This window comes from Phacochoerus africanus, chromosome 10 (genome assembly GCF_016906955.1).
Source record: "Phacochoerus africanus isolate WHEZ1 chromosome 10, ROS_Pafr_v1, whole genome shotgun sequence".
NCBI classification, from domain to species: domain Eukaryota; kingdom Metazoa; phylum Chordata; class Mammalia; order Artiodactyla; family Suidae; genus Phacochoerus; species Phacochoerus africanus.
The window spans coordinates 135,856,476-135,877,470 of NC_062553.1; the positions used below are offsets into that span (position 1 = coordinate 135,856,476).

General features: G+C 46.8%; 3 protein-coding genes across 6 annotated transcripts in view; 1 reads left to right on the top strand and 2 right to left on the bottom strand.

The window, feature by feature from the left end:
- The window catches only part of ENOPH1 (enolase-phosphatase 1), a 29,043-nt gene extending 17,194 nt beyond the window's left edge, over positions 1 to 11,849 (bottom strand). Inside the window, exon 1 of one of the 2 annotated variants that reach the window (XM_047751731.1) lies at positions 11,519 to 11,849. In XM_047751731.1, the coding sequence (XP_047607687.1) occupies positions 11,519 to 11,602 (84 nt within the window). In that variant the 5' untranslated portion in view covers positions 11,603 to 11,849. The remainder of the gene's footprint in view (positions 1 to 11,518) is intronic. The other variant, XM_047751732.1, reaches the window with a different exon arrangement.
- An 85-nt stretch (positions 11,850 to 11,934) lies between these two features.
- On the bottom strand, positions 11,935 to 12,692 carry LOC125137493 (atherin-like). The gene is made up of 2 exons (XM_047798151.1): positions 12,689 to 12,692; positions 11,935 to 12,509 (listed from the first exon to the last, which is right to left on the bottom strand). Exons 1-2 carry the CDS (start codon positions 12,690 to 12,692, stop codon positions 11,935 to 11,937), a joined length of 579 nt encoding a protein of 192 aa, XP_047654107.1.
- HNRNPDL (heterogeneous nuclear ribonucleoprotein D like) lies at positions 12,201 to 17,789 on the top strand. 3 transcript variants are annotated; one of them, XR_007130592.1, is made up of 9 exons: positions 12,669 to 13,195; positions 13,964 to 14,132; positions 14,221 to 14,382; positions 14,866 to 14,997; positions 15,128 to 15,242; positions 15,774 to 15,944; positions 16,277 to 16,369; positions 16,747 to 16,851; positions 17,526 to 17,789. XR_007130592.1 is itself a non-coding variant. In XM_047751730.1 (8 exons), exons 1-7 carry the CDS (start codon positions 12,753 to 12,755, stop codon positions 16,345 to 16,347), a joined length of 1,263 nt encoding a protein of 420 aa, XP_047607686.1. In that variant the 5' UTR covers positions 12,201 to 12,752; the 3' UTR covers positions 16,348 to 16,369; positions 16,747 to 17,789. The 3 variants fall into 3 exon arrangements, 2 of the variants coding, with proteins under 2 accessions (XP_047607686.1, XP_047607685.1); XM_047751730.1 differs by having other exon boundaries at positions 12,201 to 13,195; positions 16,747 to 17,789; XM_047751729.1 differs by lacking the exon at positions 16,747 to 16,851 and having other exon boundaries at positions 12,201 to 13,195.
- The last annotated feature ends 3,206 nt before the right edge of the window (positions 17,790 to 20,995 follow it).

Below are 20,995 nucleotides of genomic sequence, written 5' to 3' on the forward strand. Positions count from 1 at the left end.
CCTGCAATAAACCCAGGATTCTACAAACGTGTGGATACTGTTAGTCCACCAAGCACCAAAGGGGCTGTTACAGTTTAGTCGTACATATAACAAAAGGCTATAGAACTAAATGAGATTATTTGTCTTTCAGGGACTATGATTAAATTCCACGAAATGCTGGAGGGAATACTCTGAAAGCAGCAATTTATATTGTCCTACGCGCTCAGTGAGAGCATTCTGAAAGAGCTCCATTAAGGGCCACAGAACTTCTGAAGATCTGATTAAATAAGCTGCCCCCTAAATGTTTAGGAGTCCAAATATGGATCTGCTTTATGGTCAAGCGGTTGCTTTAATGAAAAGGTCAGAGCATCAATAAAAATGAAATTGTTGCTGTAGTATTTACTCAAGTTTCCTTTGAAGAAAATGGGTAATAAAAAGGTAATGGGGAATAATACTTAGGAATACTACAGTTATTTAAGGAAACTACTTTAAAAGCCTTCCAGAGGAGCCAGGCAGTGAAAATGAGCTACAGTATTTGAGAACTCAACGTTTTTCCAGGCAGAGAAATTAAAACAACGCGAAGGCAATCCTGGTGGGCTATTGTTTCTCGATTAATCTCAGAGGATAAAAAGCAAAGGGAAATTAAGTGGCTTTATGGGTCTTCTTAAGAACAAATTGCATTCTCCACACAAGGGGCAGGTCTACAGAGGCCCATCTTCCTGCAGGGACGTCGAAGGGATAAAACAAAATCTAGGCGAACACAGACACACAGGTTTACAAAGGCTTCTGTCAAGAGAGGGCAAGGGGAGGAAAACCGTTTTTGGACGTATCTATTTTCTACAATCAAAGCGTATCATCTTTTTAAAACTGAGATACCACTGACATAAAACGTATCATCCTCAAGTATACGATGTAACGGCTCCACATTTGGGTATAATGTGAACTGATGCCACGACTGGTCTGGTGACATCTATCACCACACAATAACGACAAAGTTTTTACCCTGGGACGGGAGCTGGCGAGATCTCCTCTTCGCACCTTTCAAATACACGTACAGCATTATCATCTACAGTCAAAACTGGGCCAGGTCGTTATTAACTGCAGTCAGAATATCTTGTAGAGTCCATGTTGTAGATTCCGTCTTCATGATTTATTTCAGTTACCTATTTCTGGCCGTGCCCACAGCTTGCAGAATTTCCTGGGCCAGGGATTGAACCCAAGCCACAGCAATAACCTGCGCCACAGCAGTGACAACGCTGAGTCCTTAACCACTAGGCTCCCGGGGGCTCTGACTCATTTTCTAACCGGTAATGTGCACCTGCTTGAACACAGCTGACAGTGAGACGCGTGCTCCTTTTTGGAGGGGACCATGCCGTCCATCTGCCATGTCTTCAGCAGCCGTGGTATATTTTTGCTCCTTAAACATCCTTCCTGAAGACCATACTAGGAACTACCAGAGACGTTTCGGAGCTCTGGCTCTTACCCAGGGCTCAGAAATGGCAACTCTTCTGTCCCTGTTTTCATGGGGTAAGCAGAGGTAGACTCATTCCCCTTCGGGAATGAACATTCGATTTCATCATCTGCATTCAAGAATTACGAAATGCGTTGCTCAAGACAAAAGCGTCTTCTAAATCCCACGAAGAAGATTAAACGGTAATTAAAGAAAGATAAACTACAATCTAATTAATTGCAATGAAACACATCTCACAAGGGAAGGTTACCATCACAAGGGGCTAGTAGTTGGGAGGAGGCTTTAAAAAGCAGCAGAGACAGAAAGAAGAACCGTAGTTCATGAGTTCCAGAGAGGGAAAGCTGCCTGGCCCGGGGACAGCGTCCAGGTCCCAAAGGGCACCGAGGAAGGGGAAGCTCTGACATTTCCTGTCTCGGATCCACCTACCATGCCTGCAAGGCGACCCCTCTGAAGAGACGAAGAGGCTGACACAAAGACACAAAGCGAAGCCAAGGCTCAAACCCAGGTCTGCAGAATCCCAGTGCCGGGGCCCATCCAGCTCTGTGGGTGGGGGACTTCGGGAGCACACTCGCCAGGATCACCCAGTTCCTGCATCCTGATGGTGTATATTCTCTATGGGCATCTCTAATGCAGCTTCTCTCCAAGCTTTGTACTAAGACAATGAGAGATTCTGGTTCCCCTGGCAGCACTGTCACCACTGCAGTAAGTAGGAATAACATGAGTAGCTACAGTGATAGTGGGAGCCACTGCCAACACTGCCTGAGCCTTCGCTCTTCCAGGCCGTTCTCTCTCTACAGTCGCTCCTGAGTGAGCTCACCTAATCCAGGATTTTAAACAGTCTATTGCTGAGGACCCCAAATCCACCGCGTTAGCCTGGACCTCTTCCCCAAACTCCAAACTCCAGACAGAGTCTTTCCAAATGCCTCCCACAATCTCTACTTCCATATGCCGCCGGAAGGGCCCTAAAAAGAAGAGGCCAAACTCCTGCTCCTGCTCCTGCTCCTCCTCCGTCTCCCCGTCTCAGTAAGTGGCAGCTCCGTCCTTCCAAGACCCTCAGGCCGAAAGCCTTCGAGTCACCTCGGGCTCCTCTTTCTCTTGCGCTCCACATCCAACCGACTCATCAGCAAATCCTATCAGCCCCATCTTCAAAATACACCCAGCACCTGATCATTCCTCACCCCTGCCGCTGCCAGGCGGCGCTCCAGATGTGCGCAGTGACTGATCAACGAGTGGCCTGAATGATGGCACTTCAACCCTCGCAAGAAGCCCACGAAGCCGGGGCTCTTCGCTGCTCCATTTTACAAAGGCGCACAGACGTTCCGTATAAATTGGGAAACCGTGAGGATGCTTTATCAATCGGGTCTTTTTTTTTTTGTTCACTGTGAAGAGTCAGATCCCCAGAGCCCAGTCATCCTGGCAGAAGGGACCCCGTTAGCTTACTGAACTTCGGGGACTTGGACACGCACAGCTCTGGCACAGGGGCAGGCAGCCTCCAGGAGCGCACCAGCCACCGGCCTGGCGCTGCTCTGACCGGCGCTGCTCTCCAAAGCCCCACCCGGGGCCCCCTGCGGGCATGACCGCGCGCAGCCAAACCATACGTGTTAGTCTCCCTTGATCCAGCAAAGAGGGGCGGCCACACTTCTTACCCTTGAGAGCAGAAACTTGTTAGAAGGTCACCTAATGAATCACTGAGAAGAAAATCAAGTTAAGCAATGGACCCCTGGAGCTCCTGCTGTGGCTCAGTGGGTCAGGAATCCTGACTGGTGCCCAGGAGGATGCGGGTTTGATCCCTGGCCTCGCTCAGTGGGTGGAGGATCCAGTGCTGCCACAAGCTCCAGCATGGGCCACAGGGGCAGCTCAGATCCAGCGTTACTGTGTCTGCGGTGTAGACCAGCGGCTGCAGCTGGGATTGGACCCCTAGCCCGGGAACTTCATATGCCGCGGGTGCGGCCCTAAAAAGGGAAAAAAACCAGAATGCGTTAGCTATGTCTATGAGTCCTTGAACATACAATATATCCCAAAGAAACTTAATAAACACCAGAAAAGCATACAAGCAGGATTCTGTTGTTACACTGAATCCATAGCTTTATCATTTTGATTTTCAATGAAATGAGTATCTGCTACTTCAAATAAATATTATTTATAGGATTAAGGATTTGTCTGCTTAATTCATATTTTCTAATATAAAAATTCAGTTTGAGATCTCCTCTTTTCCTTTAGTCTTGTTCAAGACCTTGTCAAATACCTTGTTTTCTCAGGTAAAACATCTGCCCCCAAACACTGTGTTCCAACCTCCACAACCTCCACTCCACCATAATCCTTACACAGCAACACGATCTCAACCAAAACACCCTCAAGCAAAAAAAAAAAAAAAAAAAAAAAATTCCATCTAGTATCATAAATGAGAAATGTTAAAATAAATCAGGCTACTCTAAAGTCTACTTCCTGTGTAGCCAAGGACCGGTAAAGGCGTCTAAGAGTCAGAAATGGCAGGTACTCACCGAGTGTGGTAGAGGGGAAACTGCCCCTCATCTCAGGGGGCCCTGTTCTGAATCGCCCAAGCCTGCGAATGTTCCTTTCCGAGGCAAAAGAGACTCTGCAAACGGGATTTAACTTAAGGATCTCAAAACGGGGAGACAACTCTGGATTATCGGGTTGGGCTGGATAAATCAAAGTCCATGGGCGTGAAAGCAGGAAGCAGGAGGGTCAGAGTCAAAGTTCCAGAGTGGAGGATCAGGCTGAGGATGCTATACGGCTGGCTCTGAAGACAGAGGAAGTGCCGAAGAGCCAGAGAACGTGGGGAGCCTCTAGGAGCTGGAAGGGCAAGGACAAGAGTTTCCCCCCGGTCTCCAGAAGGGACACAGCCCTGCCAACACCTTCATTTTTAGCTCACTAGGACCCATTTCAGAGCCAAGCCTCCAGAACTGTAAGATGATAAATCTGTACTGTTTTAAACCACTAAGCTTGTGGTCATTTGTTGCAGTAGCCACAGGAAACTAATGCAGCGGGTTACAGCAAAGTATTATTCACTCGCCCATCTGCCAGCCCACCTAAAGCCCATTACACAGTCCCTGCTGCACAACATTCAATGAAACGTTTCTACTGACAAATTATAAAACAACACAAGGAGTTCTCTTGTGGCGCAGTAGGTTCCTTAACCGGTGTTGTGAATGCAGTAACCCAGGTCACTGCTGTGGTGCAAGTTCGATCCTTGGCCCGGGAACATCCATGTGCCGTGGGTGTGGCCAAAAAAAAGTTGCTTTTACAGTTCGGTTTTTGGAAGACAATCTGTGAAAGCTGGCAAAGTGGCCACCTGCCTAATGCTTTGCTGTTTAGCAGCTTGTTTCATTATCTTTTTTTTTTGTCTTTTGTCTTTTTGTTGTTGTTGTTGTTGTTGCTATTTCTTGGGCCGCTCCCGCGGCATATGGAGGTTCCCAGGCTAGGGGTTGAATTGGAGCTGTAGCCACCAGCCTACGCCAGAGCCACAGCAACTCGGGATCCGAGCCGCGTCTGCAACCTACACCACCGCTCACGGCAACGCCAGATCGTTAACCCACTGAGCAAGGGCAGGGACCGAACCCACAATCTCATGGTTCCTAGTCGGACTCGTTAACCACTGCGCCACGATGGGAACTCCTGTTTCATTATCTTGCTCTCTTTTATCAGTTTCCCTGGCCCTTGAGAGGTGTTTGGATCCGTTAATGATGACAGATCTCCTCCAATTCACCTTCACTTCCCGGTCTGCTGTACCACAAGCCACTAGGAAAAAGCAGCACTGACAGATCTCAGCACAGGCAGATCTTAGGAATTCACATAAAGCCCATGGACCAGCCACATGCGCACCACCTGGGAACCTGTTCAAAGTTCCGCATCAAGCTCCGTTCTGTATTATTCAGCCGTAAAAAAGAATGAAATCTTGCCACTTTGACCACACGGATGCAACTGGAGGGTATGATGCTAACGGAGATAAGTCAGGCAGAGAAAGAAAAATACCGTATGATTTCACGCAGCTAAAAGACCCCTGACAAATGAACAGCGTAACAAAACAGAAGAGACCAACGGACACAGAGAACAAATCCGTGGTTGTCAGAGGGGACAGGGCTGGGGGGATTAGTGAATGGGTGAGGGAGTAAGAGGTAAGGTGCGAACTTCCAGGGACAAAATAAATGAGGACAGAATGTACAGCATGAAGAATATGTCAATTACCTTGCAGTAGCGTTGTATGGTGACAGACGGCAACTAGACATATCATGGTGGTCACTTTGTAATGTACAGAAACACTGAATCATTACCTTGTACACCTGGAACTAACATAATGTAGCAGGCCAATCATACTTGCATTAAAAAAAATGTCGACACTGGGAGGAAATGCATCAAAATGCAAATAATGGCTATCTCTAGGTGGTGGACATCATGGGTGATTGCTAGCTTTTGTTTTATCTTATTATTATTATCACTTGCTTTTCAGGGCCGCAGCTGCGGCATACGAAGTTTCCCAGGCTAGACGTCAGATATATTTTTTAAATGATTTGGGCAGTTTATACTCTAACCCCCATTAGAAATAATTCAAATAGGTCTTCTTTAACCTACTAACTGTATAAAAGCTTTGGCCAGGAATCTTCCAACACTGCAACCTGCACTACAGCTCACGACAACACTGGATACTAACCCACTGAGCGAGGCCAGGCATCAAACCCACATCCTCATGGACACTAGTCGGGTTCATTACCAATGAGCCACAGGAGGAACTCCGATTTTTACTTTTATGCGTTTACGTATTTCTAACATTCTGCAATCAACACGTATTGCTCGTAAAATTAGAAAACAATGTCAATAAAAATGAAAAAAAAAAGGTTCCATTCCAGATCTTCTGAATCAGAAAGTACATTTTAGCAAGATCTCTAGATGATCTGTACACACATTCAAGCCTGAAAAGCACAAATAGAGCCAATGGCAAGGGGACTCACCAAACCAACGACCTAATACATTTTAGGGACAAATAGCCTAATCAGGTTCATACTTTCAGTTAGTGGAAGCTTCTTAATTATTACAGAGATTTTATTTTCAAGTACAAAAAGCTTTCCTAGGGCATGAATGAAAACCATGCCCCATCCCATTCATTAAACGTTCCCAGCAGCTTTAGGAGGTCGACATCCGCACAGCACAGGGGAGGAAACAGCATCTAGACTCAGAAACACTAACTAACTCGCCACATATCGCTTAGGGAGGAGCCAGAATACTAAGGCAAATTTCATCGTCTCCAAGCTCATCCTACAGCCAATCCTCATCATTCGAAGACTGTGTATTTGCAAATTCTTGTACTCAGGAAAATGTATTTGTAACCCAAAATCATGACTCACTGCCCCTTCCCAGTTTTTTGAGGACAAGTACATACACGAACAGAGCAAGCAGCAGAAATTCTGAAACACCAGATGCACACGTTCTCAGGATGAGGGGATGCTTTGCCTTATTTCCCCTCCCATATTTCAAACGAGTGTCCTTTCCAAAGTCTATTTAGTGCCATATTTTTCGCATTTTGTGCTTTTCCCTGGCGACTCTGCAGTTTAAAACAGTCCTCAAGCAAAGTGCCTAGTGTCCCTAAGGAGCAAGAAAGTTGCCTTATGGAGAAAACACGTGTTAGATAAGCTTCGTTAAAGCATAAGTTATAAAGCCCTTGGCAGTAAATTCAAGGTTAACGAATCAACAACTACACATTAACCACGGCAAACAGAAACACACATAAAACAAGGTTACGTACTGACCAGCCCACAAAAGTGTTGCGGCCAGAGGCTCTCAGGAACCTAACCCCAGAGGCGGCGAGTCAGGACTTTGCTAAGACAGTGTTTGCGGCGACTTCGGAGATGACCACTCTGCCACGACTGCCGCTCCTCATGCTAGCCCGACGCGTAACAGCAGGAAAAGCACCAAATTACAGCGCACTTTCGCAGACAGGAGATCATCTGCCCCAACTCGAAAACAATAGCTGAAGGTTCTTTTTTTTTTTTGGCCACACCCACAGCTTGCAGAGGGTTCCAGACCAGGGATCGAACCCTTACCACGGCTTCGGCAACGGATGCTTAACTCACCACTGCTACCAGGGAGTTTCCTGAAGGTTCCTGACAGGATAACCGCAAGGACTAGTACTGCTGTTATTTCACAGCTTAAGGACTGAAAACGATACAATGAGACACCAACATCCAGTGCTTTCACTGACATGCGGAATCTGAAAAAAGGACAGACTGAACTTCTTTGCAGAACAGATGCTGACTCACAGACACTGAAAAACTTATGGTCTCCGGAGGAGACGGTTTGGGGGGTGGGGGGATGTGCTTGGGCTGTGGGATGGAAATCCTGTGAAATCGGATTGTGATGATCATTATACAACTACAGATGTGATAAATTCATTTGAGCAATAAAAAAAATACATAAATAAAAAGATTTTAAAAAAAGGACTGAAAACATTAGAATAATAAATGCGCCAGGTCAGAAAATGAAATTACATCCCCACAGACAAAGATCACGTGGTAGCTCCATGGAGTGCATGCAAGGTGACTCAGGGGCTGAGGGAAGAGAATACACCACCACACTCATTTACACTTGTTACTGAAATCTCATCTTTCAATTCCAACTTACTTCATAACTTAATAGTACAAAAACACGTACACAGGAGTTCCCGTCATGGCTCAGTGGTTAACGAATCTCACTAGCCTCCATGAGGATGCAGGTTTGACCCCTGGCCTCGCTCAGTGGGTTAAGGATCTGGCATTGTCGTGAGCTGTGGTGTAGGTTCAGAGGTGGCTACAGCTGTGGCTGTGGCTATGGTGTAGGCAGGCAGCTACAGCTCCGATTTGACCCCTTGCCTGGGAACCTCCATATGCTGCAGGTGCTGTCCCAAAAAGCAAAAGAAAAAAAAAGTACACATACATTCTATCGGTAGTGACTGCTCCAACTCTGCTGATGGCACACATGAACAAAAAATGTTGGGGAGTTCCCTGGTGGCTTAGCGGTTAGGACTTGGTGCTTTTCACTGCTGTGGCCCGGGTTCCATCCCTGGCTGGAAAGTGAGATCCCACAAAAAGGTGCTGCTCACTGCAGTCCAAAAAAAAGTTGGGAGATCACCAGTGTAGACGATCAAAGTCAGCACCTGAAAAGAAACGAAACTCCAAACCATGTGTCTGGGAGGGAGGGACAGAGCTGGTGGCTTTAAGGACTCAGACATATTGGAAACCATCGAAGGAAAGCCGGATTCCACTGCTGCTCTGCCCCCAACAAACTATGCTGATCCTCACAAAGACACCCCTCCAGGAACCAACGGATCCACAGAAGTTAATCCACTAGTTGCAACATTTACTAGATGACCCAAGCTAGGAACCCTTCTTGCTCCAGAAATCTGACCATTACCATTCTGACAAAGAACATAAGATGTAATAGCAGGTTTAAGTAAAACCACTGTTTATTGTTGCCTAGAGCCTGAGGGCTTAAAGGTCCGCCTCCAGAGAGCACAAGCCGTCCACAAAACACCACCGCCCAGGGTGGTTAGTCTATGGAGTCCCATAAAACATCCAGGACTGTGAAGTGTCGCCTTGTACAGTTAGAGCTGCGTCACATACACACCCAACTGTAAGTGCTCAGCAGAGAGAGAGAAAGGGGAAGGAATAATCACAACCAGTGCCGGCCATCCGTCTGCCACGCCGCGCAACGCACGTGTTCTGTTTCTGGGGACAGTCTCACTTCCCCAGTGCCTCTTACGGTATGAATGGCTCCATGCACTTCTCATCTCCATCATCTAACCGTAAACCAACTACTTCCTCTGATGCTCAAGGGAAGAAGCACAGATACATTTCAACCCTGAAGGAAAAATGGTTGCACGTAACTTATTGAAAGATGGACGCAGTCTCCAAAGAGGAGCCCAAGGGTATTTCAAGGGCAGTTTCTGACTATACCATTTTCATTGTGTACACTGACTGTAACGCCAAACTCCAAATAAAGTAAGACTCAACTAGAGTGTTTCTGTTCCCAGGGTTCATTCCTAAACCTAGTAAACATGGTGTAAATTGAAATTTGCTACCGTGTGCTTTTACGGTACCTCTCACGGATTAAAGTGCTCTCGTACGAGCTGCGTCACTCAACAGCCACAAAGCAAGGCAAAGAAGGTGGAACAAGCACTGTGGTTCCCATTTCAGAGGTCAAGTGTGATAATGCAAAGAGGAAGAGTTGTTGAGTCAGACAAGTTGGTTTCAAATCTAAGGCATGTCATTTTCAGAGCCTTAGTTTCCTATTAGGAAAATGCAGTGCACACACCTCACAATGTTTCTGAGGCGGAGTCAAGTGTACGAGTCCCATGTACACCATACTCAGTGTCTCCTTTAATCCTTTCACAGGAAGTAGGGCCACCACAGGTTCACACACCTAAGGTGACGAATAAAGCCCAAAGTAGAACCAGCATCTCCCAATTCCCAGAGCCATGCTCAGAGGTTCAAGAAGACTCTAACATCTCTTTAAAAGGTATTCAAGGGAGTTCCTGGTGGCTCAGGTTAAGGATCCAGCATTTTCACTGCTGTGACTTGGGTCACCGCCATGGCACGGGTTGGATCCCTGGCCCCAGAACTTCCACACGCTGTGGGCACAGCCGGAAAAAAAACAAAAAGTAAAAGAGATTCAAGGAGTGGCGCAGCAGGTTAAGAACCTGATGTTGTCTCCGTGAGGATGGGGATTCAATCTCTGGCCTCCCTCCCTGCAATGCCCTGAGCTGTGGTGCAAGTTGCAAAGGCAGCTCAGATCTGGCGCTGCTGTGGCTGTGGCCCAGGCCTGTAGCTGCAGCTCCGACTCAACCCCTAGCCTGGGAACTTCCATATGCCACAGGTGTGGCCAAAAATAAAAGAAATAAAGAAATAAATAAAATTTACAAAAATAAAAATAAATTAAAAAATGTACAACTACTCTGTTAGAAGATGGGTTTTTCCTACTTTGCAAAAGGTATCTCAATTATTATTGCACACAAGCACGGCTGGTACATACTTTTATCTTAAACCTCTAGAAGTCAAAGGGAAGACCAGGCCCAAGAAATTATTTTAAAAATCATATTAATATTTGATTTTAATTTGTCCTGCCAAATACAACATATTTAAAAAGGAATGTGCTTTAAAGCAAACTTAGGGAGTTCCCGTCGTGGCGCAGTGGTTAACGAATCCGACTAGGAACCATGAGGTTGCGGGTTCGGTCCCTGGCCTTGCTTAGTGGGTTAAGGATCCGGCGTTGCCATGAGCTGTGGTGTAGGTTGCAGACGTGTCTCGGATCCCGCGTTGCTGTGGCTCTGGTGTAGGCCGGTGGCTCCAGCTCCGATTCGACCCCCAGGCCTGGGAACCTCCATATGCCGCAGGAGCGGCCCTAGAAATGGCAAAAAGACAAAGAAAAAAAAAAAAAGCAAAGTTACAGGTTTATGAACTGGGTGTAGACAAGGGTTGGTTACCACTGGCATTCTAGGAGGAAGGTATTGGCTAAGAACTTTAGGTTTCCATTTTTGAAGAAAATGAACGGAATCTAGACATGTTTGCTAGCCTAATCCAGCAACGCACAGTGTGCAGTTCGGCCACTAAAAGGAGTGGGAAATGGCAAAGATCAACCATTACTGCTTTAAGATACCTGGGCTACCCGAAAAGTCACACTTCAGTCTAGAAGCGTGGGACTAGAAGCCTCAAGTACAGCTAGACAGCGGCCACCACCTCGCCAGGTCCAACCCGGCACAAGGTGGGCGCACACCTGTCGGGCGACTGGGCGCACACCTGTGGGGGGCCACACTGCCCTCCTCCGTCCCCTCTTCACCACCATCTCCATCTCTTCCCAACCACTGCATCTAGCGGAAGGCAGCGACCCGGGAAGGTTAAGACAAGGCGGTGAGGCACAGCATCCCCGCAACCCGCCGCAGACTACGTCCTCCCACCCCAGAGCGGGTGCAAAGCCACACCGTCTCTCCCACGCCTCCGGTCTCTAGTGCGAGGTCTGCAACACTTTAAAATACTTCATTGTTTGAAAGCACAAGTAACTTCCCCGCTCCCTTCCGCCCCTCACCTTCACGAAAGCAATCGGGGTTGTGGTACCTTCGATATCTAACAGGATCACAGTGACTTCGGCGGGCACCGAAAGCACGACCATTTCCCTACCGGATGATACCACGGGAATCGGCCTACTGGTGGGGAGGGCGGCGGCCGGGCGACGGCAGCAGCGGGCGAAGCTTCCGACAGTCCCGCAAGGACCCCAGAGCGGGCAACCGCGCCCTGCCGACGCACGAGGCGGACAGGACCCCTCCGCGGCCAGGGAAGCAGAGAAACCCGCAGGCCGGGCGCCCAGAACTCGGGAGCTATCCGGGGCCGGAGGCCGAGACCACGTGGGTAGGCAAAGGGGCGGTCCTCCGGGGCCCCGAGGGGGCGGGGAGAGGCCATGGCGCCGATGCCGATTGGCCGCTAGAGGGCCTCGCACCCGATCCGTCAAGATGGGCCTCGCGTGGGCGGGAACAAAGAGGCGAACGCGGGAGCCGGGTGCGCGGGCGCGCGCCCTCCGCAGACTGGTAGAGCGAGCGGGAGAGGCCCGGGGCACGTGCAGACTGGAGCCCCGCGAGTGGCGCGCCGGGGATGTGAGTGCCCCTTGCCCTCTACGGCACCTACCCTCCCTCCCCGCCCACTGCCTCCGCGTTTGCGTATTGACAGTAATCCGACCGGGCCCGCGCCCCTCCTCCCATCCTCAGCCAGCAACAGAGGCCGTTTGGGTCCCGGCCAGCCGAGCGGCGTGGGCCTGCGATCGGCCAGGGAGGCCCGCCGCGCCCCCTCGGCCCGCGCGCCCGTGGCGGAGCGGAAGAGGCGCCCGTCCTGCGCCGCTGCCCGGAGGGGCCGCCGCGCGCCCGCTCCCTGGTCGGCTGGGTCCAGGCAGCTCGAGGACAACACGCGTGCGCGCGGCGGACGGGCGGGCGCGCTCGCCACCTCGGCTGCGGGCGCCGGGCGCAGTCCGCCTCTTCCCGGAGCAGCGCGCCCACGGGGCTCATTGATAGCAGCGGCAGCCGCAGCAGCTCAGCACTGGGGATCCGAGGGCGGAAAGAGGCGGGGTTGGCGGCTCTTTGCTGGGAGTGGGCTGGACCGGACGCCAGAGACAAAGGCTCTCAAGGCAAGAGGGACTGTGGCCCTGGGACGGCGCTGCTCGGGATTCGTGACCCCAGGACTTCTCGTCCCTTCGTTTTTCTCTTCTGACGCATCCCTCTCCCCAAGCCCGCCTCCCCTCGGCCGCGACCTCACTCCTCCGCGGGAGGGCCGCGATGGAGGTCCCGCCCCGGCTTTCCCAAGTGCCGCCGCCATTGTTCCCCTCCGCTCCCGCTACTTTAGCCTCCCGCAGCCTCTCCCATTGGCGGCCGCGGGCGCCGCGGCAGCTCGCCCCGCTCCTCCCTTCGCTCGCTCCCAGCTCCGCCCGACAGGGGGCGCGCCGGGCCCAGCGCCACGTCACCGCACAGCAGCCCTCGCGATTGGCCGGCGTGGCGGCTATAAAGGGAGGACGCAGGCGGCGCCCGGATCTCTTCCGCCGCCATTTTAAATCCAGTTCCATACAACGCTCCGCCGCCGCCGCTGCCGCGACTCGGACTGCGCGCCCGCACCCGGAGGCCGACAACCCCGCCGCCATGGAGGACATGAACGAGTACAGCAACATAGAGGAATTCGCAGAGGGGTCCAAGATCAACGCGAGCAAAAATCAGCAGGATGACGGGTACCGCACGCGTCTCCCCCCTCCCCCAGCGCCCCGCACGCGCCCTTCGTCCCTCGGGGGCCGCGCGCTGCTCCCATTCTTGCCCCGAGCCGATTCCCCGCGTGCCCGCTGGGCCGCACTAGGTTGGAGGGAAGAGGAAAGGAGGAGACGGACGGGGTGTCTCGAGAGGCCCGCGGAAGGTGGGGGAAGGGCAGGGGGTTGGAGGCGGAGGGCGGCGGCGTCCGAGTCCCGAGTGCGCAGGCGCCGCGTGGGGCCCGAGGGGGAGGGGCCGGGCTCGCTGCGCCACATGCTGCGGCCGCGCCGCCTCTTCATTGTGTGTCTGTTGGGGCTCCGCGCAGTTCTCCTGGCGAGGGTTTAGGGGACTCTGGGTCTGGGAACCAGTAGGCGACTGGTGCCAGCTTCCCGATGCGTTCTTCAGGTGGAACGGTGGCTTGACAGCTGAGGAAGACGGAGAGCCTAAGTTGTGCGGGATGCGTTTAGAAAGTTGGCGTTGCCTGTCCAGGGCAGTCCTCACCATTTCGTTGGCCTCGTGTGAACTTTGAGTTGTGCAGTGTGGAGAGCAAGCTGTTCACCCTGCGAATAAGGGATCTCGATGGAATTGGGGCGTCGTTATGGTCTCTTGTTCGTGTGTGTCTGTAAAGGGGTTGATTACGTGTCTGGGGATAAGCTTCTCCGTGCTCGTTTCATAGTTTATTTCGTAAACGTCGTCTCAGAACTGAATCGTTGTAGCTGCTGCTGACTCAAAAAAAAAAAAACTTTTGTTTTTAGTAAAATGTTTATTGGAGGCTTGAGCTGGGATACAAGCAAGAAAGATCTGACTGAATATTTGTCTCGATTTGGGGAAGTCGTAGACTGCACAATTAAAACAGATCCAGTCACTGGAAGATCAAGAGGATTTGGATTTGTGCTTTTCAAAGATGCTGCTAGTGTTGATAAGGTAGGAACCTGTTCTGCATTGTGCTGCTCTTGTCTGCTGTTTGCACATTGTTCAGAGCGTTGGTGGATTAAATACATTTGTCTCCTAGGTTTTGGAACTGAAAGAACACAAACTGGATGGCAAATTGATAGACCCTAAAAGGGCCAAAGCTTTAAAAGGGAAGGAACCCCCAAAAAAGGTTTTTGTGGGCGGATTGAGCCCAGATACTTCAGAAGAACAAATCAAAGAATACTTTGGAGCCTTTGGAGAGGTGCGCTGTGTTTTTATGTTTACATGTGTTTATTCTCATTAGACCCGTTTATATAATGCTCATCCCTGGCCCAGTTCTTACAGAACAGACTCCTGCTGGCTGAGGATGAAATTAATTTATTGCTCAAGTTCTCTCCCCTCACCCTCCTTTAATCACTGCGTTCCGTGGTATAGTGGACATGAAGGTGTTTTGGCTGAAAGATGGATGCCTTGGTATGGTCAGGGTGTGGGTTTAATAACGAGTGGCGTCTGTGGGGCCAAAAAAAACGGTATTAATAAGGGAGGTTTTGCCCTCCCTCTGAATGCTCGAGAAAACAAGTCCCTCTGGTTTGATGTGGGTGATAAAGTAGCAGCTCAAGCAGAAGCTACCTCATTAGAGTCATGTGTTAGGTTGAAGTTTGGAAAGGTCTTGAGGCATATTCTGAAACCTTCTGGTAGTTTTTTGCCGATAATGGATGATCTTGAGTGTTTATCTTGATTTCAGATTGAAAATATTGAACTTCCCATGGATACAAAAACAAATGAAAGAAGAGGTTTTTGTTTTATTACGTACACAGACGAAGAGCCAGTAAAGAAATTGTTAGAAAGCCGATATCATCAAATTGGTTCTGGGAAGGTAAAGCCATTTTGACTCTCTTCAATGAAAAATATGAGGCACTTTTTTAAGTGAAATTACTCAGCCTCTTTTGAGAAGGTAAAAAATGGCTCGACTTTCGTAACAATTCTATTTTTAATTTTGGTTATAGTGTGAAATCAAAGTTGCACAACCCAAAGAGGTGTATAGGCAGCAACAGCAACAACAGAAAGGAGGAAGAGGTGCTGCAGCTGGCGGACGAGGTGGTACGAGGGGTCGTGGACGAGGTGAGACTTTGCCTGGGAAATGCCTCAACGGTCTGAGCTATAAGCTGCTAAATGCGAATAGGCCCATAGCAAAGTCAAGTCAAATGTCCACTGTTCCAACATGGAAAATGCTCAGCTTGGTGGGTGGATTTTTGTTATTAAAAGAATGGCCACTCTGATGGTGTCATTGCTGATGGGAAAAAAAAAAAAAAACACCATTAAATGTCATGTTACGTGGTGATGCACTTTGGTGTAGTAGGTTTTCAAGGGCAAGAGTCCTTATTTTAAACCTAAACACCTTTGTCTTCACCTTTGTTTTTGTCCTGATTTTTTTCATTAAATTTAAGAAGCCTGATGCTGGCACAATTGGACTTTGTGCGCGCCCTCCCCCCCCATGGTAACTGTGATGATAATACTTTCTTGATCAGATAGCAATGTAGATGACCGTTCTGCTTTTGTTAACTTTGCAGAGTGAGAGACAGGAACTCATCATTTTATGTTAGGATTGGAGGTCAGAAGGTATTTCCTAACAATCATTGTGCATTGTTTCAGGTCAGGGCCAAAACTGGAACCAAGGATTTAATAACTATTATGATCAAGGATATGGAAATTACAATAGTGCCTATGGTGGTGATCAAAACTATAGTGGCTATGGCGGCTATGATTATACTGGGTATAACTATGGGAACTATGGATATGGACAGGGATATGCAGACTACAGTGGTAAGAATATTTAACTTAACTTCATAAACCAATGGTACGAAAGTTCAGTGCTGAAGTACAGGCCCATTCTGAGGCTGTGGGAGGGGAGGTTTCCTATTGAAGTGTTTGCGGAGTTAAATTTTTGAGGCATTTAATAGTCATGGGAAATGATACTGATTTTGGTCACTGCAACCATTCTAGAATGTGATGTGGTTAGTTGACAATGCCTTTAATATCTGACTATTTTAATAATGGGTATGCAGAATTTTGCATATTTAATAGACTTTAAGATGCATTTATAATGAAAGCATTTCATTTAAAACTGAGTATCTTTCTTTATTTTTTCAAAATAGGCCAACAGAGCACTTATGGCAAGGCATCTCGAGGGGGTGGCAATCACCAAAATAATTACCAGCCATACTAAAGGGGGACATTGGAGGAAACAGGTGTGTATAAGCGTTCGAGAAACCAGTGGAAATGTCTAATTTAATTTAAAGATCAATAGACAAATGAAAAATAAGTAAAAACAAAATATCATGTAGTCTGTTTTTACTCAATTGTTTACTTTTTAACTTGCATTATGAGCTTGTTTTGCCTAAAGTGTCTATAGATCTTTAACTTTTAAAAAGTTTTATCTCACTTTTTTTAGTATTACAGAAAAACTTAAGAGTTTTTCTGTTTGCTTTGTGTACCAGGTGGTCTAGAGGAGTAATTAAACTTTTTTAGAACTATTAACAGGTAAAGTACTGAAATGGGTACAACTTAAGGAAAACAAGAATGTTGTCTTCTAACTCTGACATTATACCTTGTTTGTACCCGCCAGCGGGAACTTCATTGCAGGCCGTGTGTCACCCTGACCACGTCTATCTCTGGGGGTCGCACGTTGCGGGCAGAGCGCAAGGCATACACCAGAAAACGCTGTCCTGTGGTATGGTCTCTTCCAACTTCATGTACCAGCGTAAAGATTAAAGTGGAAAACTTCAGACTTTGGCTTCTTTTTTTTAATCTTTTTGAAGATTAAGTGTCTAAACTTAACTTAAATGGTTTTTTACAGGAGTTAAAGTACATAAATGCCTTTTTACAGCTTAATCATTTTGGTCTTCTGTTTAGTGTTGTATTTCAATTGTGGAGCCTCATTTTAAGTGTTCATTCTTTAAGATTTAATGCTTGCTTTTTCTTTTTATAGCTAATAGTGAAATCTACAAACCAAAACAAGAACTTTAAAATCTGGGATACAAATTAAAGATCATATGCACAGAGCAATTTGTTTTCTTGCAATACAAGCCTATTAGAAATTTGTGTTTGTAATTGCATTCGACGTGGCTTACTAGAGATGCTTCTAGTAGACCTTGATCTAGCACAGTTCGACCTGTGAATATGGGAAGATGGCTTTCCCAGATTTTCTAAGTAAATTTAATAGCATTCGGGAACTCCAGGGTGCATTTACTAATTACCCAAACTGCATTTTGCCAGTGAATTTGCATGTGATCTTTAATTGAAGAAAAGAATAAAGTGAGAACTTAAAAACAATTCATGAAAGTGGACCTTTGAAAGCTTGTCAGAGTTGCACAGATCTAACTGCCATTTTGTTTTTGTTTTTAGGAGGATTTTGCTAGCGCAACCCATCTTGCAGAACAACATTGAAGATTGGTCTTCTGTTGATCTGAGATGATTATTTTGTAAAAGACTTTCTAGTGTACAAGACACAACTGTGTCCAACTGTATATAGCCGCCAATTAGTTTTCTTTGTTTTTACTTTGTCTTTTGCTATCTGTGTTATAACTCAATGTGGATTTGTGTTTATACAAATTTTATTTGTATGATTTCATGTTAAACCTCAAATAAATGCTTCCTTATGTGATTGTTTTTCTGCGTCAGGTACTAAATAGATCTGTAAAGGCGTAATTTTAAATAAGCAATAATTAAGGCACAGTTTATTTTGTAGGGAGTATTGATCCATAGGGAGAAACTGGTCCTTTATGAATAGCCAGCTACAGTGTCTACCCTGTTCCCTTTTTGTTACATGTATTCTATGTTCATTTCCCTGTTAATTGAAGCTTCCACCATACCTTTTAGTAATGTTTCCTCTCTGTATGTCTGGAGATCTTGTCATGAAGCTTGTGTGGCCTGGTTAGAGTGTTGTGATTAGTGTGGGCAGCTTTCTAGTAGGCCATGAGTCTTTCTGTTGTTTTGGAAAGTGACTCTTTATAATGGCGCAAAGCATTGTCCGTAGCTCGTTTTATGAACGGAAGAGATCGTGCTTTGTTCTTGTCTCTGGAGAGGCAGTTGTTGGACTGCTGCGTTCTCATCAGTGGTCTGCTAAAGAGCTTTGGCTAATCATAATACCATCACTTTGTTTCTTGATTAAAATGTCCAGATATATGGGAGGAAGAGACTTAAATTGTGTGATAGGAGCTGCAGCTTAAGATCAGTTTTAGTTAGATTTAACAGAAGAATTTTGGCAAATAGATATGGGGTAATTAGAGTTTGAATAAAAGTTAGATTAAAATATTTGAAGTAGTGGCTGAGTAAATACATTGTATGGTATTTTGTTGGTACTATGTCACAGCAAGCACCAAGCTGAACAGAATGATTCTGTTGGGGGCATCGTTAGGAAGCTGTACTGGATGTTAACTGTCTGTGAGTTTAGGAGACGTCGTGGTGAAGTAGGTTTCATCATTTTTAGTACAGTTAGTGCATGAGCGGAGTAGTTGAAGCATAGCCATAGTCAGACCTAGGGAGCAATAGTGGGGAAAGGTATACTTTAAATCTTAGGTGAGCACAAGTCTGAGCGTGACCGAGTCACATCAGTACAGCAGGTCTTCCTGGTGCGCTAAAGAAGCGGTTCTAGGTCTAGAGGTGGAGGGTATCCTGGATCAATTCGGGTTTCAAATTTTACATTCGGTGTAGGGAATGAATCTAAGATTTTTGTTCTGTTTCTGTGGTTTCGTGTTAGCTGTTAGGATTGGCATACCTGTTCACACGTGGAGTAGGTAGTTGACCTCACCTTTAACAAGTGTAAATTTTTTATGTTAACCTGCCTTTTTTAATTTTATTTGGTGCCTGCAACTTTTCTTTGTTCCAATGTTTGACCTTGCTGGGCTGTCAGTTACAATGCTTTTGGCCTTGTTTTGCTCCTGTTTTGCTGTTTGACCTTACACCTAGGCCAAATGTTGGCTATTGCAAGGAATTGTTTATTCTTTCAACATGCAACTTTAGGGAAACAGGAGATTCATTTTTAAGTTGTTGTCAGTAGGTGCAGCGTCTTTAGAGCAGTGAATCTTGTACGTTCAAGTTTATGATTAGGTGACAAGTTGACATTGAGATTGTCCTTCCCCTGATCAAAAATGAATAAAGGCTTTTTAAACAAAATCCAAACTCTTCAATCAAGTCTTGATATATATGACGGAAGAAATACACGACATCTAGAAATGACTGTCTGAGATGTATTAGAAAAACAAGTGCCTATGACAAACATCCTTGACCAGCCTGTACATTAAATATGCTTTCTGAATTGTTTTTGACCAAGCTCTATGTGTTGCTAATGACCCTAAAAGAAATCTAAGAAGCAGTTTTGTTGATGCTTACTTGTAGTCTCGTGGCTGCATTTTTAACGCTAGGGATTAAGAATTAGCATGTCCTTTGGGATATTAACATGGATAAGCAGCACTTTTATTCCATTCTCCTCTGTGCAACTTTTTCGTGTTGACAGGAACTGGACCCTTTGCTAATCCTTATAAATACAAAGAAACCTGAGAAATTTAACTGCTGTGCGTTGCTGAGGTTTGATAGGATGTCAACTACCAGATGCTAAGTTTCACTGATGAAGAAGGTGATTGAAAGACACTGCAATTACATTAATTTTGTTTTAATTCTAGGGCCGCACCCATGGCATACAGAGGTTCCCAGGCTAGGGGTTGAATCTGAGCTGTAGCTGCTGGCCTACACCACAGCCACAGCAAGCCACGTCCTTAAGCTACTGAGCAAGGCCAGGGATCAAGCCCGTGTCCTCATGGATGAAAAACTGCAATTTTTAGTTAGGAGATGAGCATGTGTTTCTACCATTTGATTGACCCTAGTCTTAAGCAAAGTCAGGAAACATTCTATGAAAATCCTATGTTTACTACCATATACTGTGGTCTCAACATTTTGAACAAAAGTGATGCAACTTTGCTATCTTCCACATAAAAGCATTGGAAAGTATGCTGCCATAAAAATGTTAGAGGATGGAGGAGGTTTTAGAAACTCGGAAAGGATGTGGTCTGGGCTACAGGGTGATACTGAACATTCTGGAGATGGATTTTGTGTTGCTTTAAGTGGCAGTTTAATTTCTGGCTTTACTCTTGGTCATTCGAGAGGAGTATACCCATTTGGGGAGGTGTATCTGGGCATGATGGGACTTGGGTATGGTTTGGAAAGGGGTATTCAGCATGATCTCTGGCTTGGTACTTAACAGCTACAAATTTGAAGCAACTGCATAAGATTTTGGTTTATGGAAGATCAGCACGTCAAATATGTGAGAAGCACTGCACTGCAAACAAGTTTTCCCATGACTTCCTTGGTGATCTTTTGAGAATCTGACAATGAGTTCAGACAAAAATTCATGTCTGTATACTTCAAACCTCGTCTCAAGGAAATCATAGACTACATTGAAAGCCGTCTAGTTTAAAAGGCTCTTAAAGTTGGCTTTTATGATGACAAACTGACAAATTCGTTGAATTTGCTGTCATTGATGAAGTTGCCCAAAGGGAGTGTCTTCAGATGCTCCCTCTGACTGTGTGGTGTGTGTGTGTGTGTGTGTGTATTTTGGCTGGTGAAGGCATATAGGGTGATTGTTGAATTACTGAGATAGGAATGGCCAACTCTACAAAAGGACCTCAGCAAACCATGATTTTTCAAGTCGGGGATGCTAACTAATTGAAAATGATCAACTCATTACATTTTTAGAGGTGTTTTCCTTTTTTTTTTTTTTTTTTGGCTGCACCCACCACATATGGAAGTTCTCGGGCCAGGGATCAAACCTGCACCTCAGCAGTGACCCAAGCTGCTGCAGAAAGAACACCAGATCCTTA

Bases quoted from the DNA above. Each gene is read 5' to 3' on its own strand.
- HNRNPDL (XM_047751730.1), top strand. From the start codon at position 12,753: ATGGAGGTCCCGCCCCGGCTTTCCCAAGTGCCGCCGCCATTGTTCCCC. The intron at 15,243-15,773 runs GTGAGACTTTGC...GCATTGTTTCAG, and splicing joins TACGAGGGGTCGTGGACGAG to GTCAGGGCCAAAACTGGAAC. The intron at 15,945-16,276 runs GTAAGAATATTT...TTTTCAAAATAG, and splicing joins GGGATATGCAGACTACAGTG to GCCAACAGAGCACTTATGGC.